General features: G+C 38.2%; 1 protein-coding gene across 1 annotated transcript; it reads left to right on the plus strand.

The window, feature by feature from the left end:
* The first annotated feature begins 37 nt into the window (after nt 1-37).
* Nucleotides 38-25,339, plus strand: bgnb (biglycan b). The gene is made up of 8 exons (XM_051880820.1): nt 38-304; nt 9,910-10,187; nt 14,644-14,756; nt 19,896-20,109; nt 20,237-20,347; nt 20,588-20,681; nt 23,880-24,018; nt 24,096-25,339. The coding sequence occupies exons 2-8, from the start codon at nt 9,941-9,943 to the stop codon at nt 24,291-24,293; spliced, it is 1,116 nt and encodes a 371-aa protein (XP_051736780.1). The 5' UTR covers nt 38-304; nt 9,910-9,940; the 3' UTR covers nt 24,294-25,339.
* The last annotated feature ends 1,077 nt before the right edge of the window (nt 25,340-26,416 follow it).

Below are 26,416 nucleotides of genomic sequence, written 5' to 3' on the forward strand. Positions count from 1 at the left end.
GCCTACACACTACTGAGTGCGCATCACTGACTGTATGAAAGCGGCTGGCAGAAGTTCTGGCACTGTCCAACCCCCAAACCCGCGCGATGTGTTCGCCTATTTCCTCCGTGTGTAAACCAGTCCAGCTCTCCGTCTCACTGACAGATACAGGCTTGATGACCCACTAGAGTTAGTTAAGATAGTTAACATTAGAAGACCAAGTCACGACGAAGAAAATATATAATTTAAAGCCCAAATAACAAACACTGAAAATAAATACGGTAGCAGGAGCTCACAGTGTGGAAATACTACTGCCCAAATTAAGGTGAGTGGAATTTAACTGCGTTTTCTAGTTACTTTACTTGTATATGTTTTTTTTAATCTTTTTTCTGTTCTGTTGTATTGTCATTTTGATTTGTCTACCCCTTCCCTTGATATTTTGAATATTGAACTTTTTAGGTAGGCTATATAAGGTTTATGGACTAAAGCTTTAGCGAGCCTTAAGGCACATGAAATCAACGAATTGCATTATGAAACTTTCTTAGTATAGATGTACCTTATGTATGTGCAAACTTGTTGCTCTCTCTTTATTCATATGCACAGTCATGTTGATATCGATGCTCTAAATTATGGTCTGGTGGTGCATGTCATTAATATGTTTTGATAGTTAAAGAGTTAAATTTAAATCAAATATTTTTTGTTTTGTTAATTTAGTTATTTTTTGTGGTGATTCTAATTTCTTGCTATTCAGACTTTTTATCTTTTAAATTCCTCTTCCTACTTTAAATGTAATCAAATAGATGTTCTTTTATGTCATGGAAAAATTCTTCTTCTTGTTTTGCTACATCATGAGCGCATATAAAGTAGCACTCATTGCAGAAAAGTGAAATTTTGCTAATGTATGTCATTAAAGAATCATCACCAAAAGCTAAGCACTTAGCTTATGTACAGAATTCATGCTTTCTCAATGTCCCTCTACATATATGGAGTAAATGCAGTGGTATATATGTGAACACTAAGACTGAAAGAGGAGAGGGTGAATGAAGAGGAAAGACGGATGTTTAGGATATTTTGAATGACGTTGTGACTGTTACTCTTGTTGAATTCAAGATAAAAACAGTAAATCTGCTCTCTGAGTCTATCTATCTATCTATCTATCTATCTATCTATCTATCTATCTATCTAATCAGTATAGGAACCCTACATGGGAGCCATGATTGCCACTAGTAACACCTAAAAAATCAAACAGAAAAGTTCTGTCCTTTTCTATCACATTTACAATGTCTTATTATTTATTCATAGTTTTTTTTTTTTTTTTTTTTTTTTGGTGATTGTTCTGCACAGCAAGTTTTATTTACCTTGACCATTTGAATTCTTTCTCTCATGTTCCAAAACACAAATTTCAGGGCACCTCTGTCCTTTTCCAGTTGCCTTCACTTTCTCTCTCTTTCAGTCTTTCTCGGAATTGCCTATACATATAATTGTGGAAATGGCCAATATCTTTTTAAAATAATACCGTTTCACACTCTATATAACCCTTTAACAACCAGCTGCTCTGATGATCAGATCTGCCTTCACTCTTTGTTGTGCCAGTCACCACATTCAAGCAGAGCAGTACAGACATTGCCAGGCAGAAGCTTTTTTAGGGACTAAAGTTAACAAATTACAGTCAAGCCAGCAGTTAATTCCTGCCAAGTGCACAGAGCCCAGAACCACCCAAAGGTTTGTCAGGAGAGAAAGTGTGTGTCAGTAAGACAGAGAAAAGTAAGTAGCCTATACATGTGTGGATGCAACAGACAAAACGGCTCAGTTTAGATGATTGACTTTCGTAAGAACAGATTGCATTGGGAATCTTCATATATTTGGTTGATGTCAGAGATTATTGGCTGTTGAACATTGAAAGCAATAGTGTCATTGGACTCCCAATCAAACCACATTTAACGTGTCAAAGCTGTTTTGAGAGAAATTCATTATTCATGGATTTGCCAACTAATATAACAAACCACAGATTCACCAGGGTCATGTGAGTTCATTGGCTCCCACGGTTAGTGCAAACTGAACTTCCTCCTCCCAACTTTGGTATGTTAGTTAGATAAGTGCCATAATTTAATTCTAAACATTCAGCTCCTCATGGTTATATTCTAAAAGATGAAAAAGGCATTTGGTAACACTTTATTTTGATGGTCCACTTTAGGCATTCTACAAACTATTAGTAACTTTGCAACTACATGTAAACTAACTCTCATCACAGTATTAGTAGATTGTTCTTTATTTTGATGGCCGCCCAACAGACATTCTACTGACTATAAGTAACTAACAGTCTACTAATGCTCTAAATAGAGTTAGTTGACATGTAGTTGCAAAGTTACTTACAGTACATTTTTGATTAACAATCATACTTTAATATCTAGGAAAAATATTTATAAAGTTGTTTGCTTTTCTTCTAAAGCAGTGTTTCCAAACATTTTTGTCTTGTCCCACAGCTCCATAAGTAGGGCTCCAGAAATATTGTGGGTAAAAACATGACTCACTAAGTACCACATATATTCTGCTATGAGTGTCATCAACACACAGATTTGTTGACCTTAAATGCATTATGCACATTATGTTTTCTTTCCATAAAAAGGTAGGTTAACCACAATTAGTTATTTTAATAAAGCAATGTCACTGAACTTTCACAGACACAATATTCTTTGTTTTTGTTCTGCCAACGTGGTGGTGTTTAGTTCCTAAATGAATCAGCATTTTTGAATAAAAAACGGTTGGATGAATGATTCATTGACTTGTTATAAAGACACATTATGCCACCAACTACCTGCAGAAAGAGAGTCACTGACGAATCCCCACCACAAACTTTCAGTCTGTACATAACATGCAAGATAAGCAGAAAGATTCTAAATACTACCGTGTATTGTGCACGTTATTTTTTGACAGACATCAATGTTGTGATATTCAAATGATGTGGTTTGAAAACTGATGGATTGTAAGGTAATAATTATTTATTTCTTACCCAGCAAGTATTCAGTGATGTGATTGATGCCCATGAGTGTGTTATGTCAGTGTTTTTAGTTCTGATATTCCAACCGACAGCCAGCCTAAGTTTGACGGACGTGATAAGTTTTGACAGACGTGATAACGTGCAGAAGGGGTGAACTATGTTTGATTTTGGAGTAATTATAAAACATGCTGGAAACGTTTGAAATGCTTTTTATGTAGTTCATTATACTTATTTTATTTCATTGCTTAAATAAATTACATGTTTTATCTTTTGACCCATTTATAGATTGAAAATCAATATATAAGCATGTAGACATGTCATAGCCTTGGCTTTTTTTTTTTTAGCCTTAAAGGGTTAGTTCACCCAAAAATGAAAATTATGTCATTAATTACTCACCCTCATGTCGTTCTACACCAGTAAGACCTTCGTTCTTCTTCGGAACGCAAATTAAGATATTTTTGATAAAATCCGATGGCTCAGTAAGGCCTGCATCGCCAGCAATAACACACCCTTTTTCAATGACCAGAAAGCTACTAAAGACATATTTAAAACAGTTAATGTGACTACAGTGGTTCAACCTTAATATTATAAAGCGACTAGAATACTGTTTGTGTGCCAAAAATAACAAAATAGCGACTTTATTCAACAATATCTAGTGATGGGCGATTTCACTGCTTCATGAAAGGGTTAGTTCACCCAAAAATGAAAATAATGTAATTTATTACTCAATCTCATGTCGTTCCACACTTGTAAGACCTTCGTTCATCTTCCGAACACAAATTAAGATATTGATGAAATCCGATGGCTCAGTGAGGCCTCTATTGAGAGCAAAGCCATTCAAACTCTCAAGGTCCATAAAGGTACTAAAAACATATTTTAAACAGTTCATGTGAGTTCAGTGGTTCTATCTTAATATTATAAAGCGACGAGAATATTTTTATGCGCCAAAAAAACAAAATAAAGACTTTTCAACAATATCTATATGGGCCGATTTCAAAACACTGCTTCAGAGCTTTACGAATCGAATCAGTGAATCGGAGTGCCAAAGTCACGTGATTTCAGCAGTTTAGCCGTTTGATAGGGGATCCGAATCACTAATTCGAAACAAAAGATTCATAAACCTCAGAAGCTTCATGAAGCAGTGTTTTACAACGTAACGAAGCCTCGTTTACTGAAATCATGTGATTTTGGCGCTCTGAACCACTTATTCGAAACAAAAGATTCGTAAAGCTTCGAAGCTACATGAAGCATCGTTTTGAAATTGCCCATCACTAGATATTGTTGAATAAAGTCATTATTTTGTTTTTTTGGCACACAAACAGTATTCTAGTCGCTTTATAATATTAAGGTTGAACCACTGTAGTCACATGAACTGTTTTAAATACGTCTTTAGTAGCTTTCTGGGCATTGAAAAAGGGAGTGTTATTGCTGGCGATGCAGGCCTTACTGAGCCATCGGATTTCATCAAAAATATCTTAATTTGTGTTCTGAAGATGAACGAAGGTCTTACGGGTGTGGAACAACATGAGCGTGAGTAAATAATGACATAATTTTCATTTTTGGGTGAACTAACCCTTTAACTCTACAAATGAGTCTTGAAAAAAGACATTCAAATCAGACATAAACACATGCCTCACAGTTTGGAGGGAAATTCCCTTTTTGACTAATGTGTTAGTCTTGTGTTTTATTATTATTATTATTATTACAGTAATCATGGGAAACATGCTGCGGTGTTCAGAGAGATCTCTGTGTGGGTACTGCTCAGTCTCTGTCATTTCTGGAGAGGCGTCTGCTGTGCGCTCTATTATTAAAATCTGACATTTAGTTAATTACTGTCTGTCTTTTTCAGAAACACCAGACTAGGTGGAGATTTAGACAGTATCTAATTGTTTCATGCAGATAAAAGACACGTGTTGGTCTAAATATTAAACAGCATTGTTTCATAAGCTTATTAGACTAAAACCCTGCTCGGACGGGATTAGTTTTACAAGGGTAGATGGTGTAATGTAATTTTACCACAGGATGTCTGTAATATTAATGGCCAATTCGCACAGGATAAGAAATCTACCAGAAGTGGGAGGGAAGTCGAAGAAGTCGAAGAACTCGATATACGCACCGCCGTCACCTCCCTGTCGTCATGTGCGTATTAATGTCTTATTAACACGGTACTTTGGGCCATATTTTATAGACTTTTCTTTGAGTGTATACACAGACATACATGATCTTAACTAAGAGAATACAGCACTTTCACTTTCACCTTGCTTCTGCCATCAGTTGCTGCTCTCTTCTGTACCTTCTCTCTCTTAATTTATCTCTCTTCATCTCTACGACTAACATGTACATGTGACTTTAAGACTGACATTTTGAGTGATAGAAATAGCTGTTTGCGTTCCTCATTGAGGAGTATGTGCTGTGTAATTAACAGCAGAAGCAGTTGTTAGGCCATACCAAGTAACTGTGCTGGAGAGGAGTGTGTAAAATACTGATGTATTTGGCTAAGGCCATGGGATAGAAGGCATCAGGTGTATGTGGCTTTCACACAGACACTGTTCGGGATTGACAAGTGTATTTACTAACAGGTGTGACTCTCAGATTGTTCTGTATAATAGCAGATAATAGCGGATTGAATGTCTGTATGATGAATAGGTCATCAAAGTCAATCATCTTCTGTGGTGATGGATCACAATAGACAACCACTCATCTAACAAGCGACTAGTTGATCAGTGAGGTCAGCATGTATTGCTTTACCAGTTTGTACAGGAAAACCCTCTAGGTAAAGCTATTTTTAAAATTATTTTTACTTTTGCTGCTACAGCCATGGTGTACCATCACACCATTTTCCTAACATGACATTGATCACCCTAAAATTAGTGATCTGATTGTATTTATGCTTTATATCAATATCACTGTTTTGTAAGAAAATTTCTGTCTGTTTGTAAATAAATAATTGGTTATGGTTCTGTCATGTATATATATACCAATCAGGCATAACATTATGACCACCTTCCTAATATTGTGTTGGTCCCCCTTTTGCTGCCAAAACAGCCCTGACCTGTCGAGGCATGGACTCCACTAGACCCCTGAAGGTGTGCTGTGGTATCTGGCACCAAGATGTTAGCAGCAGATCCTTTAAGTCCTTTAAGTCCAGGGGTCAGCATGGGCACCCTGACTGGTCTGCGGCTATGCAGCCCTATACACAACAAACTGCGATGCACTATGTATTCTGACACCTTTCTATCAGAACCAGCATTGACTTCCTGAGAAATTTGAGCTACAGTAGCTCGTCTGTTGGATCGGACCACACGGGCCAGCCTTCGCTCCCCACGTGCATCAATGAGCCTTGGCCGCCCATGACCCTGTCGCCGGTTCACCACTGTTCCTTCCTTGCACCACTTTTGATAGATACTGACCACTGCAGACCGGGAACACCCCACAAGAGCTGCACTTTTGGAGATGCTCTGACCCAGTCGTCTAGCCATCACAATTTGGCCCTTGTCAAACTCGCTCAAATCCTTACGCTTGCACATTTTTCCTGTTTCTAAACACATCAACTTTGAGGAAAAATGTTCACTTGCTGCCTAATATATCCCACCAAGAGGTGCCGTGATGAAGAGATAATCAGTGTTATTCACTTCAGCTGTCAGTGGTCATAATATTATGCCTTTTAATGTATATTATGTACTTTTAATATGTAAATCTCAGTAAATTATATATCTCTGGTTCATTTTGAATCGCACTTAAACAAAAAATGACTTGTGCTTCAATGAGGGAATCAATTAGCTACCTCAGTATTGACTCTGAACAAATCAACGACTGAATGGATAATTGATTTATTCTCAAATTAGTTTGTGGCTGTTTTGTGAATTCTTTTGTTTGCCTTATTAAAAAGGACTGGCTCTTAAGAGTCATTTGTTCACAAATTACCATGGTTTTGTTGTTGTGTGGTGTCTTGGTAGCATAAAAAAAACACTGGCGCACACTTTAACCAGATGAAATGTGACGAAACGGCATATGAACAGAGACAAATCTTTCCCAACTAGATTTGAATAATTATAAGAACGTTTTTATCTCATTTGTAATTATTTTATTTGCAGCGTCGAGCCCTGCAGAACCGTATTTAGTTCTCCAAATAGCACAGACAGTCGTATTCTGCTGATGTGTGAACATAACTATTGAAATCCTACTCAATCCTACTTGTTTTGTTGAGCAGCTGCTTATTAAAGAGTTGCTGCGTGGAAGTGCTGAGCGCAACAGTATTTTATCCTGTAAAAATGGCACATATACTTACGCATATTATGGTGCTTGTGTTCGTAAATAATGCATATAGTTTTAAAATGGAGTGCAGGATGCAAGGACTTGTGTATAATTGTGCGTCGGCCCTCTCCTTGCATTCCTCTGGCCAGTCCAAACCGGACCTTTTTTGGGGAGCATGGTATAATTTAGCTGCTATTTTTACAAATGGGTACATTTTCTTCCCTGTTTGCTTTTATTCCAGGTCAGCGGCATAAAAAACGGCTGTCGCTTTCCCAAGTGTTTAACTTTAAAGTGAAAGATGGCCAGACAATATGAGAGGAACACACATAGATGTTGGCATGTCAGGATGAAGAATGGGATTCCATTGGATACTTTAGGCTCTAATGCCTACTTTAGATTAACTGAAATTTAGCAAATGTTTGGATCAGCCATATGGTCAGCTCTGGGAACTGTCAGCCACCATGACAAATTTTTAATGTAAATGTCTGTTTGTAAGTCCATTTCAAAGATCTTTCTGTTGCCCAGACCTAGATAACAAGTCTGAATGTTCACAGAAGATGATTGAGGAGTAGCCAAGGGGAACAGCAAAAGCATCCATGCTCATTACTCAGTTAATGACACAGACGCTGTGTGAAATGGGAGACATAAAGGACTCAGCAGACACATTTACATGAACAACATTTGGGGAATAACTCTGAGATAATGGGAGTCTTTACCGGGGGTTTTCTATGCATAAATAGCAACCGAGGTTAGTCTAGAATGACTTTTAGACATTCCTCAACTCAATGATCCTCTTTGACCGACAAATGACATGGCAGATATTATCTAACTTTAAAAAATGAAGTTTATGCGAGGTGTTCTTGAATTAGGATCGAAAATTCAGATATTATATTCCTAAAGATTAGGACTAACACAAAAGACAAAGTCTACGGTATTGATGAACATCTAAATAAATGAACAACTGAGAATGTTATTGTGGGTCATCCCAACTTTTGTTATTGAGGGAACAAATTTGTATGTGGCAGTAAATTGTGATGGGAAGACATTGAGTTTCTCTCTTGGGAAACACGACATCCTCTGACATCTGGCTTCTCTCGCTCGTCCACATGTGTTTCTTCCCAGCATGTGTAGGGAATACCATATGGATTAAAGTGTTGTGGCAACTCTTGGGAGACTCACTTGTGTAGACAATCAACTATGATGGCATAGATGAGATTTACTGAATTTTCTTTGCAGCTGGATGGATTTAAAGGATAATTGTAATGTTATGTTGCATGTATTTTAGCCATTTATCACATTTAGTGTGAGGTATTAGAGTATGCATGATTCAGAGTCAAAGTTCAGGATGAAGGTTGAGTTTAGGTGGTCGATTTGGGTTTAGAACAGGTGTTGGCTTAGTTTAGGTTTACCACAAGAGCCAAGGTTAAGGCAGGAAGTGACAGGTGGAGGGTATGTGGCTGAATTGAGTTTACAGGCCCATGTTTAAGGTATTAGTGAGGTCCTCTGGGGGGTTCTGCGGACCCCAGACCCTTAACCACATCTCAGCCCCCAAATTTGATGATGTCACAGGACTCAGCTGGAACACATTGAGAAATGACATCATGGGTGGCTCCCCACCCTTCTTGGCACACACATGCACAAACACACACACAGACAAACAGAGACTGTCAGAAATATTCCCTCCTACCTCCTTCCTGTCTAATGAATGGCTTGTTTTAAGATATGTTTTAAGAAGGTCAGTTAGAGTTTTTCCACCACCACATACTGTCTGACCAGACGTGTGCTACAGACACAGACTCACCGCTTGTTTCTTTAGTTTCCCCTACACTATATTTTTTTATTTAAAAAACTCTGCAGACGATACAAAAAGATTAAATAAATAGTTGCACTCAGTAATTTTCCTCTTATTAATATGTTTTAAATATCAAGAAAAAACTTCTTTATGCACTTTTGAATAATAGTACTTTTAGTAATTTTGAGTAATGTTTAAATATGCCCTCATGACAAATGTCAAAGCCTTCTTAGTGTTTCTCAGGGAGGGCATGTCCTATGCTGAATGATGTATTTATATTCGGATGGCAATGTTACAATATCCTCCCAAAACCCCAAATAACAAACTAGTTCCATCCTGTTCCTTTGATGTACTTTGTGAAAACTGTTTTAATGATTATAAACAGAGCTAAGGAAATGGGTTTGCGGGCTGAACTTGAAGAGAAGACATAGAGTCTTATTAAATAACTGCAGGACACATTGCTCCTTGTGTAGTTAACACATTTGCTCCAAGAAAACTAAAGGCTCTGTTTAATAGGCCTGTGTGTATACACACAGATATATCGAATTAAGTGAAGTTCCTAAACGTAATTTAGGGAGGAGTGAGCCGATCTAATCTTCCAATCAACAGCATATAAGCAGCTGCTCACCTCTCTTCAGTCTCAGCTGTTTCAGCATCCCTCCACCTCCCCAAACTCCACCTTCATCTCAGGTACCTTGCCCTATGTAATCATATCCTATATTTATTCACTGTAGGGGGTATATCAGAGCTCGAGTTGAAGCTGCGTCATCGAGCCCCTCCTCAGTGGACAGCAAGCCAAATTAGCTAACCTAATACCCTAAAGATTATATGGGCAAACAAACTCGTTAAATAAATAATGATTAATCTCTCTCTCCTGATCCTGTAGGTCAGTGTGTGTAAGTCTCTGAATCTCAGTGATGTTCTCCTGCCGCTCTTTCCTGCTGCTGCTGCTCAGTGTCTGCAGCCTGACTGCTCCTTCACTGACTCTGCCCTTTGAGCAGAGAGGATTCTGGGACTTTGCTATGGACGGAGAAGGAGGAGATCTGACGACAGTAATGATGAGAGATGAAGAGGGATCAGCTCTGGAGGAGCTGCCACCGGATGTGTCTATATGCCCCTTTGGTTGCCATTGTCAAGTCAGCGTGGTGCAATGCTCAGACCTGAGTGAGTATCACATCTATCTGTCTGTATGTCTGTCTGTCCACACCACAGCTATAACAATAACAACACAGAGGAACAATATCATTGGAATCACTTTCAGAACGATTTTTTTCCAGCTGACAGAGATGTCAAGAGTACCTGAAAACCATACTTGAGTAAAAGTACAGAATACCTTACTGTGAAAAGGTATTACAAGTTACAAGTCACCAATTCCAAAACAACTTGAGTAAAAGTCATAGGCCCGGTTTCACAGACAGGGCTTAGCCTAAGCCAGGATTAGGCCTTAGTTCAATTAAGGCATTTAAGTAGCTTTTATAAACTTTCACTAGAAAAACACATTACTGGTGTGCATCTTGAGACAAAAAAATTACACTGACATATTTTAAGATATGTCAGTGCAAGTTGCTTTAAGTTACAACAGCTCAAACGTGCATTTTAGTCTAGGACTAGCTTAAGCCTTGTCTGTGAAACAGGGGGTTAGAGTATCTGATTTTAACAGTACTTAAGTATTTTACTCATACTAAATATAGACTCAAAGATGCACTAGTCCTCAACACCAAAGAGACATGACAGTGAAACACAAGAAACAGTTGATTTGTGAGAAGATCAATCATATTTATTTATTTTTAATAAAAATAAAACCAAACACCTCAAAATTGCAATAAATCAAAGTCGACACAACAGCCTCTTAAATGTCTATAGACAATCAAGTCTCAGTTAAGCTCAAGTGCTCAAACAGAGCATAAGTAATATCCTTCAAAAAGCTCTCTTCCATATAACTGATAAATAAAATAAGGTTAAATAAAAATTTAACGTGCCGATTTTGGTCTCATCGGTGGCTGCAGTCATGTCCTTATGTCATATATAAAACGCTAGTGAATCACAACTACTTGCTAATTCACTCACATTCATGTAAAGTAGCCTTGTTGACAAGTTTTGGTGAGTAAGGGCAAAAAATACAAGATGTAGTACTTGCAGTGCCCTGTAGATGGCAATATTGCTTCTGTTGTAGCAGAAATAAACTGCTGCAGAAAAAGTTAAGTGCCATGCAAAATTGCATTGCTCATTGCAAATGTAGTGGAGTAAAGAGTACATATACTTATTAAAAAATGTAGTCAAGTAAAGAGTTAAAGTTGCTAGTATCTTTGATACTCAATAAAACTACAAAGTAGCCAAAACAATTCTCAAGTACAGTAACTAATTACATTTACTCAAATACTTTACACGTCTGACAGCTGGTGAATGATAAAATACTTGACAAGCAAATCAGATCTACCTGACTTTAATGAGCTCAAGCATTTAAAGGGATAGTTCACCCAAAAATGAAAATGTTGTCATCATTTACTCACCCTCATGTCGTTCCAAACCTGTATGAGTTTCTTCTGTTGAACACAAAAGAAGATATTTTGAAGAATGTCGGTAACCAGACAGTTGACGGTAGCCATAGTATTTTTTTGTTAATGGGTGCCATCAACTGTCTGGTGACCCACATTCTTTAAAATACCTTCTTTTGTGTTCAACAGAAGAAAGAAACTCATACAGGTTTGGAACAACTTGAGGGTGAGTAAGTAATGAAAAATGTATTTATTTTTGGGTGAACTATCAATTTAATGCTGTAGAGTCTAGACTTCATAACTGCAGCACGTGTTTATAATAAACAGAGCATTATCATCCATAGGTGTGGATACTAATAAAGTTATTCTTACTGTATAGTTATCTTTATGGTTATAATTCTTTGTGTGAACGGTCCTTTAATCATTATTTACATTAACTATACAATGAATCATCAAAGTGCATTAGAGTGATAGTTTGATTGAAGGTTTAGGGATTTTTTGCTAATATTAGTTTAATTTCCATAATTACAGCATCTTATAAAGACTGTTTGACAGTCTCAAAGAAAACTGCAGCCTGAATTGGAAACAATGAAAAATGCCTGTGCCATTTCCCACTGAAATGTAGGAGGGGTTCTGTGTTGTTTTTATGACACACAGGAAGACAGTGTGTGAGAGATAGACAGGGAAAGTAAGAAGGAATGTGAGAGGGAGAATAAGAAAAGAGGAAGATTTAGTCTTTGATTTGTCATTTGTTTATTTCAGTATGGCCGGAAATAGTCTTGGGTTATGTCTTGTTAACAATACATCGACAAAATGGTCATTTGGGGCCACTTTCAGTGTGACTGCTTTTAGATATTCTTGTTTTCTTTTCTAAGGATAGGAAATAACAGACCTACAATCAACGAGGAAACACTACTGTTAACTGAACTGATTTGTTGAACCATTCACCCTCACCTTATAGGATTTTTTGTCATTTAAGTGAAGGTTATGCTTTTCAGTGATGATTCAGTTTGCAAATCTAAATACACAAACTGTGGATGGACAAACATGTACAAGAGTTGTATAAGCAAAACAAACCAACCAACCACCATGCATGTGTGCACACCCATAAAGCAGGGCTTGCCTTTTTATTATGTGGGAAAGTGAAAAGATCAGGTTATAGATGCAGGTTCAAGAAACTGGATGTCAGGCAAAATTTGGCCAGTTTGTTTGTGTATTTTTCAGCATGGCACCAACAGCACCCATTGAAGCTCCGCTGTTGCCTTATAGTCATACTTATAGATGTACACGCTCTCTCCTTCTCCAGCCAAGTTTGCCCAAGTTATGATCCTCATAGAACATTTACAGGCATTGAACTGACAGAAGCAGTGAAAACTTAGGAATTTGGAGCTTATTATTTTAATTATATGTATTCTTTTTTAGTTTGTGCGTGTCTGACTGTGTTTGCCTATGTGCATGAATGCTTTATTCCATGTGTTTTGGTGTTCACAAGTGTTTTTGTTTTTGTGAATGTCATTGCATCTTTGTTTATGCTTGTGGATTTGATATAAAATCGAAAAATACAGCCCTCGCTTTAGGCGGTTCTTTATATGCTTCCTCCCACTGTGATGAAGATTTCTTTGTAATATATTGATCCATCCACTGCGCTCTCTTATTTTCTTTTGTATATCTGGAAGTTATTCTGCCATGTAGGCTTTAATTGAATTGATGTTGATGGTTATTCATAACAGATGTTCGTAATTGTGTATATATTTATGTGGTTATGTGCCTTCATCAAAAAATATGTTCCTATTAGGGGCTGTAGATGTGTGTAAAGCTGTGGTTGGGGGGGCTGTAATGTGCTGGGCAGCTGTCGAAGCCCAGCTTTACTCTGAGGGTCTGGCATTGTGTCCGTCAGCGGACTTGTTGGTTTGAGTGGCAGGTAGGCAGAAAAATGCTAAGCTAATGTGATAACGACACCTCCCTAGATTGTGAATAAAGGAGCATATTAAACTCTACAATACACAGAAACACTTTTCTGATTTGATTAAGGAATCCAGACTTTTTTTTTGTCAAAATTATTTTTTGTGATAGTTGACAACGGGCTGTGCTGTCTATAGAGAATAGGTTATTATTATTTAATCCAAAATGTATTTCTTTAAAGGGATAGTTCACCCAAAAATGAAAATTCTGTCATCATTTACTCACCCTCAAGTTGTTCCAAACCTGTATGAATTTCTTTGTTCTGCTGAACACAAAGGAAGATATTTGGAAGAATGTCAGTAACCAAACAGATCTCGCCCCCCATTTACTACCATAGTATTTATTTTTCCCACTATGCTAGTAAATGGGGGGCGAGATCTGTTTGGTTACTGACATCCTTCCAAATATCTTCCTTTGAGGGTGAGTAAATGATGACTGATTTTTATTTTTGAGTGAACTATCCCTATAATGTGCTTAATATCTCAATGATTTTACTTTTCTCTTGTGAGGGAGGCAAGATGACCTGGCAGTTATGGTTCTCAAGAACATTATAAATGGCTGAAGCAAGACGGGCTGGCAGTTGTGGTTCTCAGGAACATTATAAATGGCTGGAGGGGAACAGAGGTTGAACCCAGCCTAGTATAAATTATTGGGCTCTGCTGGAAATCATCATGAATCATTGGCCTGATTTAGAATCTTGAACACTGCACTGCTAAAACAGACACAATGCTGGATTTGTGCTCTTGATGTGGTTCTGTTGGAGTTTAGATATAGTTTTGTGATGTGGTCCATGTCTGGCAAAAGAACCCAAATGGTTTAAAAATGTTAATTAAAAGTGTTGGCAAAACATCCTCAGGTCACCCCAATATAAAGATACAGTATACCTGTATCTCCAAAATCTGACACAGAATGGAAAATGACCATAATTGGTTTATATCTAACTAAATTTCTTGTCAAAAACATGCTGTAATGTTTAAGACTTTCAATTGTGTTCACTATTTAATTCTATTATTTTGATGTCAAATAAGAAGCCCTGTCATGGGGAAATCCAGACCAGATGGTGAGCTAATGGTGTCTCTGTATAGAGATTTGTTTACAGATCTCTATGTTTTATAACCTGGATGCTTTAAATTAGCATGTGAACATGTTGATATCTTGTTTAGGTTTGACTGCAGTGCCCAGAGAAATTCCCAGAGACACAAAACTCCTGGACCTACAGAACAACCGTATCACAGAGCTGAAGGAGAACGACTTCAAAGGACTTACAAACCTCTATGTAAGACACTGATAATGATTGAAGAAATGAGAACTAGGAAGGGTGAAGGTCACTTAAAGAATTCTACTCTTCATTAATAATGAGACAAGTGGGAAAATAAAGATAGATGAGGCTGAACATAAAATAAAGTGCCAGTTGTTAAGTAAAATATAAAAGTATTTGGCTTCTATGTGTTCCTCAAAGTGGTGACTTATTATTCAAATGAGAAAGTTCATTATATTAGTTTTTTGCAGTCGTTAGGAGAAATTTCTCAGTACGGTCACAACATCAACACTGATCACAACAGTAGTTTATCATTGCTTTCGCGCAAAATGCATTCAAATGACTACTTCTTTCAAAAAACATGAATTCTTTTCTAACTTAGACACAAACATAGCAAAAACTCTATGTACCTACAGGCCAATTTGCTAACATGCTTTTGTCCAATCTGTAGTCACATTTTCAAAACTCTAAACACAATTAGCACAACATCCATCTGTTGTGGACCATTGCATTAACACAATTAATGTTGTTTTCACACAGTATGCTCTCAATTAACATGTTTCTAAAATATGTCGGTTTTTTTTTTCAATCATTTCGACACCAATTTCAAAACCTTGATGTAATTTTTCAAACTCTAGACACAAACTCAAAACAGTCATCACTTGTAACGTAACACAGGCTCAAAATGTATGTTCAAAACTTATTTATCATGAAATATCATAGGAACATTACTTGAGATCACCCACACACAAGATACCCATAGATTCACTGTGTAGTTGTTAGTACAATCATTATGCAGGTTCATTATGGTTCTGCACGTACATACAGTGGGTACGGAAAGTATTCAGACCCCCTTAAATTTTTCACTCTTTGTTATATTGCAGTCATTTGCTAAAATCATTCAAGTTCATTTTTTTTTCCTCATTAATGTACACACAGCACCCCATATTGACAGAAAAACACAGAATTGTTGACATTTTTGCAGATTTATTAAAAAAGAAAAACTGAAATATCACATGGTCCTAAGTATTCAGACCCTTTGCTGTGACACTCATATATTTAACTCAGGTGCTGTCCATTTCTTCTGATCATCCTTGAGATGGTTCTACACCTTCATTTGAGTCCAGCTGTGTTTGATTATACTGATTGGACTTGATTAGGAAAGCCACACACCTGTCTATATAAGACCTTACAGCTCACAGTGCATGTCAGAGCAAATGAGAATCATGAGGTCAAAGGAACTGCCTGAAGAGCTCAGAGACAGAATTGTGGCAAGGCACAGATCTGGCCAAGGTTACAAAAAAATTTCTGCTGCACTTAAGGTTCCTAAGAGCACAGTGGCCTCCATAATCCTTAAATGGAAGACGTTTGGGACGACCAGAACCCTTCCTAGAGCTGGCCGTCCGGCCAAACTGAGCTATCGGGGGAGAAGAGCCTTGGTGAGAGAGGTAAAGAAGAACCCAAAGATCACTGTGGCTGAGCTCCAGAGATGCAGTTGGGAGATGGGAGAAAGTTATAGAAAGTCAACCATCACTGCAGCCCTCCACCAGTCGGGGCTTTATGGCAGAGTGGCCCGACGGAAGCCTCTCCTCAGTGCAAGACACATGAAAGCCCGCATGGAGTTTGCTAAGATGGTGAGAAATAAGATTCTCTGGTCTGATGAGACCAAGATAGAACATTTTGGCCTTAATTCTAAGTGGTATGTGTGGAGAAAACCAGGCACTGCTCATCACCTGTCCAATACAGTCCCAACAGTGAAGCATGGTGGTGGCAGCATCATGCTGTGGGGGTGTTTTTCAGCTGCAGGGACAGGACGACTGGTTGCAATCGAGGGAAAGATGAATGCGGCCAAGTACAGGGATATCCTGGACGAAAACCTTCTCCAGAGTGCTCAGGACCTCAGACTGGGCTGAAGGTTTACCTTCCAACAAGACAATGACCCTAAGCACACAGCTAAAATAACGAAGGAGTGGCTTCACAACAACTCCGTGACTGTTCTTGAATGGCCTAGCCAGAGCCCTGACTTAAACCCAATTGAGCATCTCTGGAGAGACCTAAAAATGGCTGTCCACCAACGTTTACCATCCAACCTGACAGAACTGGAGAGGATCTGTATGGAGGAATGGCAGAGGATCCCCAAATCCAGGTGTGAAAAACTTGTTGCATCTTTCCCAAAAAGACTCATGGCTGTATTAGATCAAAAGGGTGCTTCTACTAAATACTGAGCAAAGGGTCTGAATACTTAGGACCATGTGATATTTCAGTTTTTCTTTTTTAATAAATCTGCAAAAATGTCAACAATTCTGTGTTTTTCTGTCAATATGGGGTGCTGTGTGTACATTGATGAGGAAAAAAAAATGAACTTAAATGATTTTAGCAAATGGCTGCAATATAACAAAGAGTGAAAAATTTAAGGGGGTCTGAATACTTTCCGTACCCACTGTATGTCACTGTAATAGGACTAGAGAGAATAGTACAGACACAAGGGAATCATTGAACAAAATTTGAAATTTATTAATGAAATAATTAAATCACAACAGGATTAAATCTGTAGATGGTGTGATTAAATCACACCATCTACAGACCTGATTTAGCTCATCAAGGAAGGTTGCAAGGAGAACTGCATTATATGGCCCAGTACAAGGTCTATATCCTACCACACCATCTTCCAATATAGCCACACAGATGGTGATATTGGCTCCACGTTGTCCAGGTACTTGAACGGTTGCCCGCTGGCCAATTAAATTCCGACCTCTCCTTCTTGTCTTGGCAGGGTTAAAGCCTGCCTCATCCAAAAATATGAATTTGTGATGGTTTTCATCAGCATCCAGCTCCATCACCCTCTTAAAAAACATTTAGGAAAAACATTTAGTGATTACAATGATATAGAACTTTTGGGGAATTTTTCACAACAGGCATCTTGAAACTGATCATACCTGAATATAATCAGTTCTCAGTTGCTTCACTCTATCTGCATTTCTTTCAAAAGGCACACAGTATAGCTGTTTTAAAGACACCTGATGCCTTTTCAGTAGTCGGAAAACATATGGCTTCCACATTGTTTAATATGTTATCATTGTCCAAGATATGCTGCCGAAGGCAAATATCTTTTCTGGCCCTAACCAAATTAACCACAGCCTGCTCTTGTCAGTCAGAAAATAAGAAAATAAGAATGCAAAGATTCTCAGGGGGAAAGCAAACATTTTGCAAGCGAACTCAAAAGCATTGACAAGTCATTTTTCCTCACATCTCATATTTTTTCTTCACCGTGTCCCTTTAGGGGCTCTGTAGTAGTATAATGCTACCTGTTGTTAATGCTGTTTTTCGATATGGTTCATTCGCATTGCGTCAGTCTTTTCTGACGCTGTGGGGAAACTCAGTTTTCTCCCAATACTGAAGCCTGATTGGTTCACGTCTGTGCACCTGCACATACAAATGGCTTTTCAGTTCACCAAAACGGGCGGGGCCAACTGCCTATTTAAGTCAGATTATAGCCATTTTGAGTCAGAATTTTTCTCCAGAATTTGACTCCGAAGACAATGACACAGAAGCCTCTCTACTCACCGTTGAAGCAAGCCTCCTGCAGCGGATCAACAGTGCCTGACAGCTCACAGCTGACTCGGGACTTCTCCCCTCTGGCCGAGATGGAAGAAAATGTGGAGCTGCAGGGCGGAGCAACATGGCTGCAGTGAGCTCAGGTCGGCCTAGTGCCTGCATGCCTCACTCTCCCCACAGTGTGCTGAATCGCCTGTGCTCTTCACCCGTGATGACCAGCACACCTTTTCAGGTGCAAGTGGCATGGTTTCATTTGGTGGCTCCGAGGAGAAATGTGATGACTCGATGTCTCTGGCCTCTGCCCTGGACCAATCAGGCTTCAGTATTCTGAGAAAACAGATTTTCCCCATAGCGTCAGAAAAGACTGATGCAATGCCCCTTCCTGTTATCTCAGGGATCCAAGGTTATGTTAGTAACAGGAACATTTTTAGGGTGACAACCTTTGCTGTTGTTATGGAAGAATGACTTGATTTGAGACATGCATGAAGGGTTTTGGTAGTTTTAGTTAATTTTGAATGAGAAATATTCTGCTGTGCCAAGCTGAAAGTTGGTTAGGAGAACTGTGTGAAGATTTTTGAAATAAGTATTGAGAAATGTGTCCTAGTGATTGTAAAAAAGTTCAAAACCTAATACAAAACTGACAGCAATTTGCTACATTTCTACAGTAATACCAAATTGAAATATATTATAAAAAATAAAAAAAAATGAAATACTATTAAAACAATTAGATTCAGTTTCATTACCATCCATACAAAAGGGGAAACTGCGTTTGTTGGGTGACAACCGTTGCTAGTGTTATGGAAGAATGACTTGATTTTGAGACCTATGAAGTGTTTTAGTGCATTTTGAATGTGAAATATACTGCTGTGCCAAGCTGAAAGCTGATTAAGGGAACTGTGTAAAGAGTTTTGAAAAAGTGACTTAAGTATTGAGAAATGGGTCTTAGCGATTGTAAAAAAAAACTGTTTAACTTTATAGATGGTTTCTTGTGCTGTACAATGATGTGCACCAATCTCACAGCTTGATTTTTACTCGCCGTTGGCCAATGCTGCGCATCAAGCTTCATATATCGCTATTTACTTCAATACTGAAGATTTAGCTGTACATTTAGATTGAATATTTACATTTTAACATTAATATTTAAGATTTTTATTTTACAGATTTTACATAAGAAACAACAAGACAGCCTTTTTTTAAAGCATGTTTTGGCTAACTCTTGAAAAATTGGTCTGTCGCATTACTTTGCGTTTGGCACTCTGTGCAAAACAGCCTGACAGGATGTTCAAACAGTTCAAGTCTAAAGAAGAATGTTCCTGTAGTTCTGGAAACACACACCGGTGCCAAACAGAATGTTTTGGTTCCCTTCTTAGAACTCATATTATCCCCAATATTTATCCCTAATATTTATTCAGCCTCTCGAACCAAACACAATATTTGACATGGCCTGTAAAAGAAAAAAAGATTAAGATATTAAGTTATATCATCATTTGAAAGTCATTTAATTTTGTGTACATATTTAATGATCATGGTCAAGCTATTATTAATCATGTCTTCATGAGTTTCCATGAACCGAAATGCTGACCTCTTCCTGTCCCCCATCAGGCCCTGTCACTGGTCAACAACAAGATCTCCAAAGTCCACCCACGAGCCTTCACACCCCTCCGAAACTTAAAAAAGCTTTATTTTTCCCGGAACCTCCTGACAGCGGTACCCCAGAACCTTCCCCCATCCCTGGTGGAGCTGCGGATTCATGAGAATCGTATTAAGAAGGTTGCAGAAGGAACGTTCTCTGGTCTGGGCAGCATGAACTGCATTGGTTTGTATGCGCGCTTGCCATTATGTGGTATAGAGGTTACAGTCTGACCAAACCATTTCCTTTTTTAGATGGAGCCTGCTGGTTTTTGTGATGGGATATTCTGTCTGATGTTGAATGCTTCTTATAGAGATGGGCGGAAACCCTATTCAGAACAGCGGCTTTGAGCCTGGCGCTTTCAAAGGGCTGAAACTCAACTACCTGCGCATCTCTGAGGCCAAACTCACTGGAATACCAAAAGGTTTTCTTTATGATAATTAGTCATTAGTCAAGTCAAATAAAGAGTGAACGCTTGTCAAATGATAGTCTTTCAAAAAGAACATTTGGATAATACTCTTCTTTGTGCAATTTCTCACTTGAATGAACTTTAGGAATATCCTTGGTAATAAATCACAATTTGCATGAGTTTTAATGTAATGTTAAGAGCAGAGACGTGGTGCAACTTCCAATAATATAATGATGAATGTCTCTCTCCTCCCAGACCTCCCTGACAGTCTTCATGAGCTCCATTTGGACAATAACCAGATCCAAGCCATTGAACTAGAGGACCTGAGCCGCTATAAACACCTGTACAGGTGAACTGTCTCATGACTCTCTTGCACTCCAACATACAACTCGCCTTTTCTCTGCCTGTGGGCTTTCTGTAAAGCAACAGCGCCACCTAGTGAATGAAATCTTAAGGATGTGAAAATTACTTGTGACAACTTGTGATAAGCATCTGTCTTTTATAAAAAAAATAATAATAAAAAAGTATTGTCTTTTGTATTTTTTTTATTTTTTTTTTTATAAAACAGATAATGCTTGTCACAAGTTTAATTTGTAGAAACAAAATTCATTGAGTATACCTTTTCACACAAAATACATTATGTTTTATTAACGTAGTTCGGGAGAAACAAGTCAAATAAGCTACACAATCATTACGTCATCTCAACCAGCTGTCAACAATCTGTAATCAACATATCTACCCAATCAGCACGAGTTCAGGCCTATATATAATCACAGTCAAACTCACCCAAGGATCCTCGACAGTTTCCAGAATCCCTCCACCACCCCGTCTCCTCACACTCTCTGGGAACTTGTGAAACAGATATTTAAACTTGTTGGCAGTCGTAGATTGTCATGATAGATAGTCATGAAAATAGACCATATGTTTGTCTTCTCGACCCCCTGAAAATGTATTATTATGTGAATATTTACAGTAATATATTGTAATATACTGAAAACAGCTGCAGTTATTTCACTATTGAGTCATTAAAAACTGTATTAAGTATAATCCTTTAAATTTCACAAAAAATCACAATTTAATTTGAGTAATCTCAGGAGTGTGCAAGGTTATTGTTGTTAACTAAAACTATTGTGCTGATAAAAACTAGCAATAAAACAATATGTTTGTAGTTTTTGTAGCCTCAGGTTACGACTGTAAGGGAACGAGATACTTTGTCGAATGATGACACTATGAGGAATACATGCAGAGGTATTCCTCATAGTGTCATCATTCGACACAGTATAGTGCCTGAAGCATGTGTGAAACTAGTCATTTCTGTACCTGTCAACACTCCCGTTTTTCCCGGGATTCTCCTGTATTTCACACCCATCTCCCGCCCCCCTCCCGTTTTGTTGTTTCTCCCGGGAAACTTACGTAATTTGTATGGCCCAAAACTCATTATATGAATAATCACATCAATATATTATTCCAAGGTTGTCCAGTTGCCAGATCTTGTATGAAACGCATTCTACTCACACAATCGACATACAAATACAAATTTCAACCCGTTTGTGACCTCAACCTGGCAACCTACAACCCAGCTGCGCTGTTGATATTTGTGCTGGTAGTAGACGTGGGAAGTTGAATCAAATAGAAATGGGAGGCTCGTTGGTGCTCCGATGAAAAAAACTAAATATACATGTAGGCTAAAGTTAACAACATCTTGCCTGACGCTTGTCCAAGCAAACCAGGATGAGATCACTTGTGATCCCGGCGTGGGAAGGAAGGTCCAGACTATAAAATCTTATAAATGTGTGTGGGAAGGCCCAGCCCGCAGCAATACACACCTCTTGCAGGGAGAACCCCGATAATAGGGCTTTATAAGATGCCATACTTCTAGTAGAGTGAGCCCTAATCAGCCTCATAAGCCATAGAGATTGTCGAGACAATCCGTTTACTGATTGTCTGCTTTGAGGCCGGGGATCCCTTCTTAGGCGACCCGAAGCACATTTATAGCTGGTCCCACTTCCCCCATCGAGAGGACCTATGCACTAGGCCTCCAGGGCCCTGACAGGGCGCAGTAAATGCAGCTTCTCCTGGTCCACCGACACGTGAGGTGGAGGATGAAAAGCCTGCAGGACTATAGACCATGCAACATTAATTGGCACCTTGGGCACATAACCTGGTCTAGGGTGAAAAATGGCTTTCACCCTCCCAGTCCCCCACTCTTTTAAGGGACATACTGCCAGCAGGAAAGCCAGAGAAACGTTCCTGAAGGAACTCCAGCACTCAAGCCACTGGGTAGTTAACTGGGTCCGACTGACATTCCCTACACCATAAAGTGGAGTATTAACCACAGTGGACAGTGGACAGTCTCTTGAAATGCAAACAGATCCACTTCTTCTTGGTCAAATTTCCTCCAAATCAACTCAACTGAGTCTCCATTCCCTAGGCCACAGCCCCTGTCTTGACAGGATGTCTGCCCCCAAATTCTGGTCCCCAGGAATATACATCAACTTGCCTTGAGACCACAGGAGGACCTGATTTACCAGTCTGCACAGAGGGTACAACCTCAGGCCCCTGTTCTTACTAGAACATGATGGCCCCTGAGGTCTAGGAGGAAGTACCTCAGAGCTAGAAATATAGACATCATCTCCAGAATATTTATGTGCCAAGAGAGATGATGCCATCTCCACAGACCCTTTATGAAGTGGCCCTCCATGATCAATCCCAAGCCTTTGCGGGACGCATCCGTTGTCACTATTTTCCAATGACAAGATGCCCCCAATACAGGACCCTGGGACAGGAACCACAGTTTCTTCCACATGACAAGGGTATGAAGGCATCTAGGCCTAAAAGAAGAACCCAATATTGAATATTTCGCCCTCAAGCGAGCCTCAGGAACTTCCTGTGTTGTGGATGGATATACTTCAGATCTATTGGGACAAACCAGTCCTCAGACTTGATTTGACTCAAGATCAACAGGATTGTTAACATCTTGAACCTGTATCTCCTCAGAGAACCATTCAACTATATATATATATATATATATATATATATATATATATATGTATATGTGTGTGTGTGTGTGTTTGAATTTGCAAACTTTGGCAAATCCAGTGAGTAGTTTTTCTCCTGTGTGGGCCATCCAATGGTGCCGAGTCATAGATGCCCAGGAGATGCTAGAGTGATGGTCACAATTTACTACTAAATGTACCCACAATGGCACATTTCAATGTCAGCAAGTACTGCATCTATTTTGATATAAATTTGACAAATAAAATGTTTAACTTTCGTTACTTGAAATTGAAAACCAAAATAAGAAAATAAAAGATATATTTTAGTTTTCAAAACTATACTAACCCTGGTATTGACGGCACACAAAATACATTTTTGCTCAAAAATCCTGCATGTGCTCTATTTTCTGCGGGGCTACAGTTGACCCAGTGCCTGTTCACAGTATTTCCAGTCTATTGTGTTTCCACCTCACTAGATGTCTGTCACAATGTGTGCGGCCCATCTATTGTCTGTTTGTTTATTCATGGTCGTGCTTGTCATTGTTTGCCAGATTGGGTCTGGGTTTTAACCATATCCGCATGATTGAGAATGGCAGCCTATCATACGTCCCTAATCTGAGGGAGCTGCATTTGGAAAACAACCGGCTGACCCGCGTCCCGAGGGGCCTGCCAGACATGAAGTACCTGCAGGTGCGAGATATTAAGCTGATGAACGAAAAGTATCCCATTCGCACATGCAAGATCATTGATTTTTGCTTCTTTTTCAGGTGGTCTACCTTCATTCCAACAACATAAGTCAAGTGACCATTAATGACTTCTGCCCTCAAGGTTTTAACATAAAGAGGAGCTTCTACAATGGCATCAGCCTCTTTGGCAACCCGGTTAACTACTGGGAGGTTCAGCCTGCCACCTTCCGCTGTGTTGGTGACCGATTGGCCATTCAGTTTGGAAACTATAAGAAATAGAGAAAGGATGAAAGGGAAATTTGGGGACCAATAATAATGCTGGAATTGAAACAAAACAGAAGAAAAACTTTGGAGAAAGTGGGTGTCGACAAACAGTGTTTCCAAATAGTTTTTAATATGTATCTTTGGATGTATTTGTTTGTGAAGTCTAAAGAGAAAAGGCAAGAGCAATAAAAATAAGTATTGGAAAATAAAAAAGAAACCTAAGGAATTTGATCTCTTACAACTGGCTCTATTTGCAAAACCAGTATAATGGTCATTGTTTCGTAAGTGTGTTGCCGTAAAGTCTTAACATTATCAGTTCACTTTGTAAGGGCTTGTTGTTCGCTCGACACTTTTACAATAATATTATTGATGTGTACTGTTATGTTGTTATTATTTTATATTAGTTTATGTTGTATTATTAATAGTATGGTTTGGATGGAATGTTGAAATGGTAAGGTTGAATCTAAATGTTAAATTTATGGTGCTTATAAGTGTATCTGTGTTGTTTGTCGAGTTTTAGATTACTTTTTTCTCCTTTTTTGTGTCATTGCCTTGCTTCCTTGCTTCAGGGGTCTTATTGTCGTGGGAGTACTTTAGGGCAATGGAGGAACTTTACACAGACACAATATAATTATGTCTTCAAGATTCAGTCAATCAGATGCCTGATGTTCTTACCCAGCCCTCTTGGCTTCGAGGCTGATTCAGAAAAGGATTGTAATGATATGTTATTTTGCACAGTTTCTCTATGAATTCCAAATCTTTCCTTGTAGCCTGTTGTTAGTGTGATTTTTCTCTTGCAGTACCACTGCATGCATGTAGGCTACTGTGGCGCACACTGCTGCATGTTCCAATAAAATATCTTTCAGCTTGACTTCAGGAGCAGAAGTGGCATACCATCATGGTTTGAAAGCTGTGACTAATAAAACTTGAGTTAACAAGAATGCCAAATATTGATTGAGTGAATTATCAAGGACAATGTCAATGGGTCATCATTCTACTTGTTGCAAACCATGCCAGCGAAATTCCAGATTTTATACATAAAAATAAAATTATTAAATCTTTGTGGGAGATGTGTTAATGTATTGTATGTTAAGGTTATTGTGTCTGTGTGTGTATGTTTATATACCTATATATATATATATACATACACACACACACATATATATATATAATAACCCAAAATGGCTAAACACTAAGCTTTTAACTGTCTTAAACACAAACCTTGGTCAGGAAATTAGCAAAATTTAAGCAAATGCAAAGTCATTGCTGTCTCAGAAAAACATCCAAGACAGATTCAAGTTTTTGGCATGAAATATGAGTCGTATGGAATATGAGAAATTTGAGCAACACTTTACATTAAGGTTCCCTTTGGTTTATAAAGGTGTTTGTTAATGACTAATAAGTAATTTACAAATGCCTTATAATTCATTGATAAGAATTATAGCTGCATGAATAAAAAGGGCGACTTTAACACAATACCTGCCAAATATGCTTAATAAATGTATTTATTCACACTCATTTAACTCAAAACCAGATTCCTGATTTATTTCAAGATGCAGTAAAAATACCATTATAGTGGTATTTTTTTTACCAATTTAGTGGTATGACTATTATAGTGAGACCGAAGGGTTTTCTATTTATTTGTGGTTTTCCTATTAATATCTCATTACTGCCACTTTTCTTACTATGTTGCTTACCAGAAGTTACTGTTTTACCCATGATACTCTGCAAAAAGGTCATGATGCCTATTCACAGCAGTGTATAAAACTGATTTCTTGTTATCAAGATGATATTCAAACTTTATTTTGAAAATAAAAACAAAGAGCACAACCATAACTTGATGAGATATTAATAATTTAATAATAATAAAAATAATTCCAGTATTAGCTACCTGTAGGGGTGTAACATTATATTGTGTCACAATATACCGCAAAACAAAAATGCAACAATCTGTATTGTGGATAGTGACAATATGTATATTGTGTATAGTTCACTGAAAATTAAGATTACCGTGTGAAAAAAATTCAAGTTTACAGAGTTTTAGTTTAATATATAATGTTGAATATAATGAGGGAATGATGTACACTGAGGGAATATTTGTGGGTCCTGATAATGCTAAATGTCTTATGTTACCGTAA

This window comes from Ctenopharyngodon idella, chromosome 22 (assembly GCF_019924925.1).
Source record: "Ctenopharyngodon idella isolate HZGC_01 chromosome 22, HZGC01, whole genome shotgun sequence".
NCBI classification, from domain to species: Eukaryota; Metazoa; Chordata; class Actinopteri; order Cypriniformes; family Xenocyprididae; genus Ctenopharyngodon; species Ctenopharyngodon idella.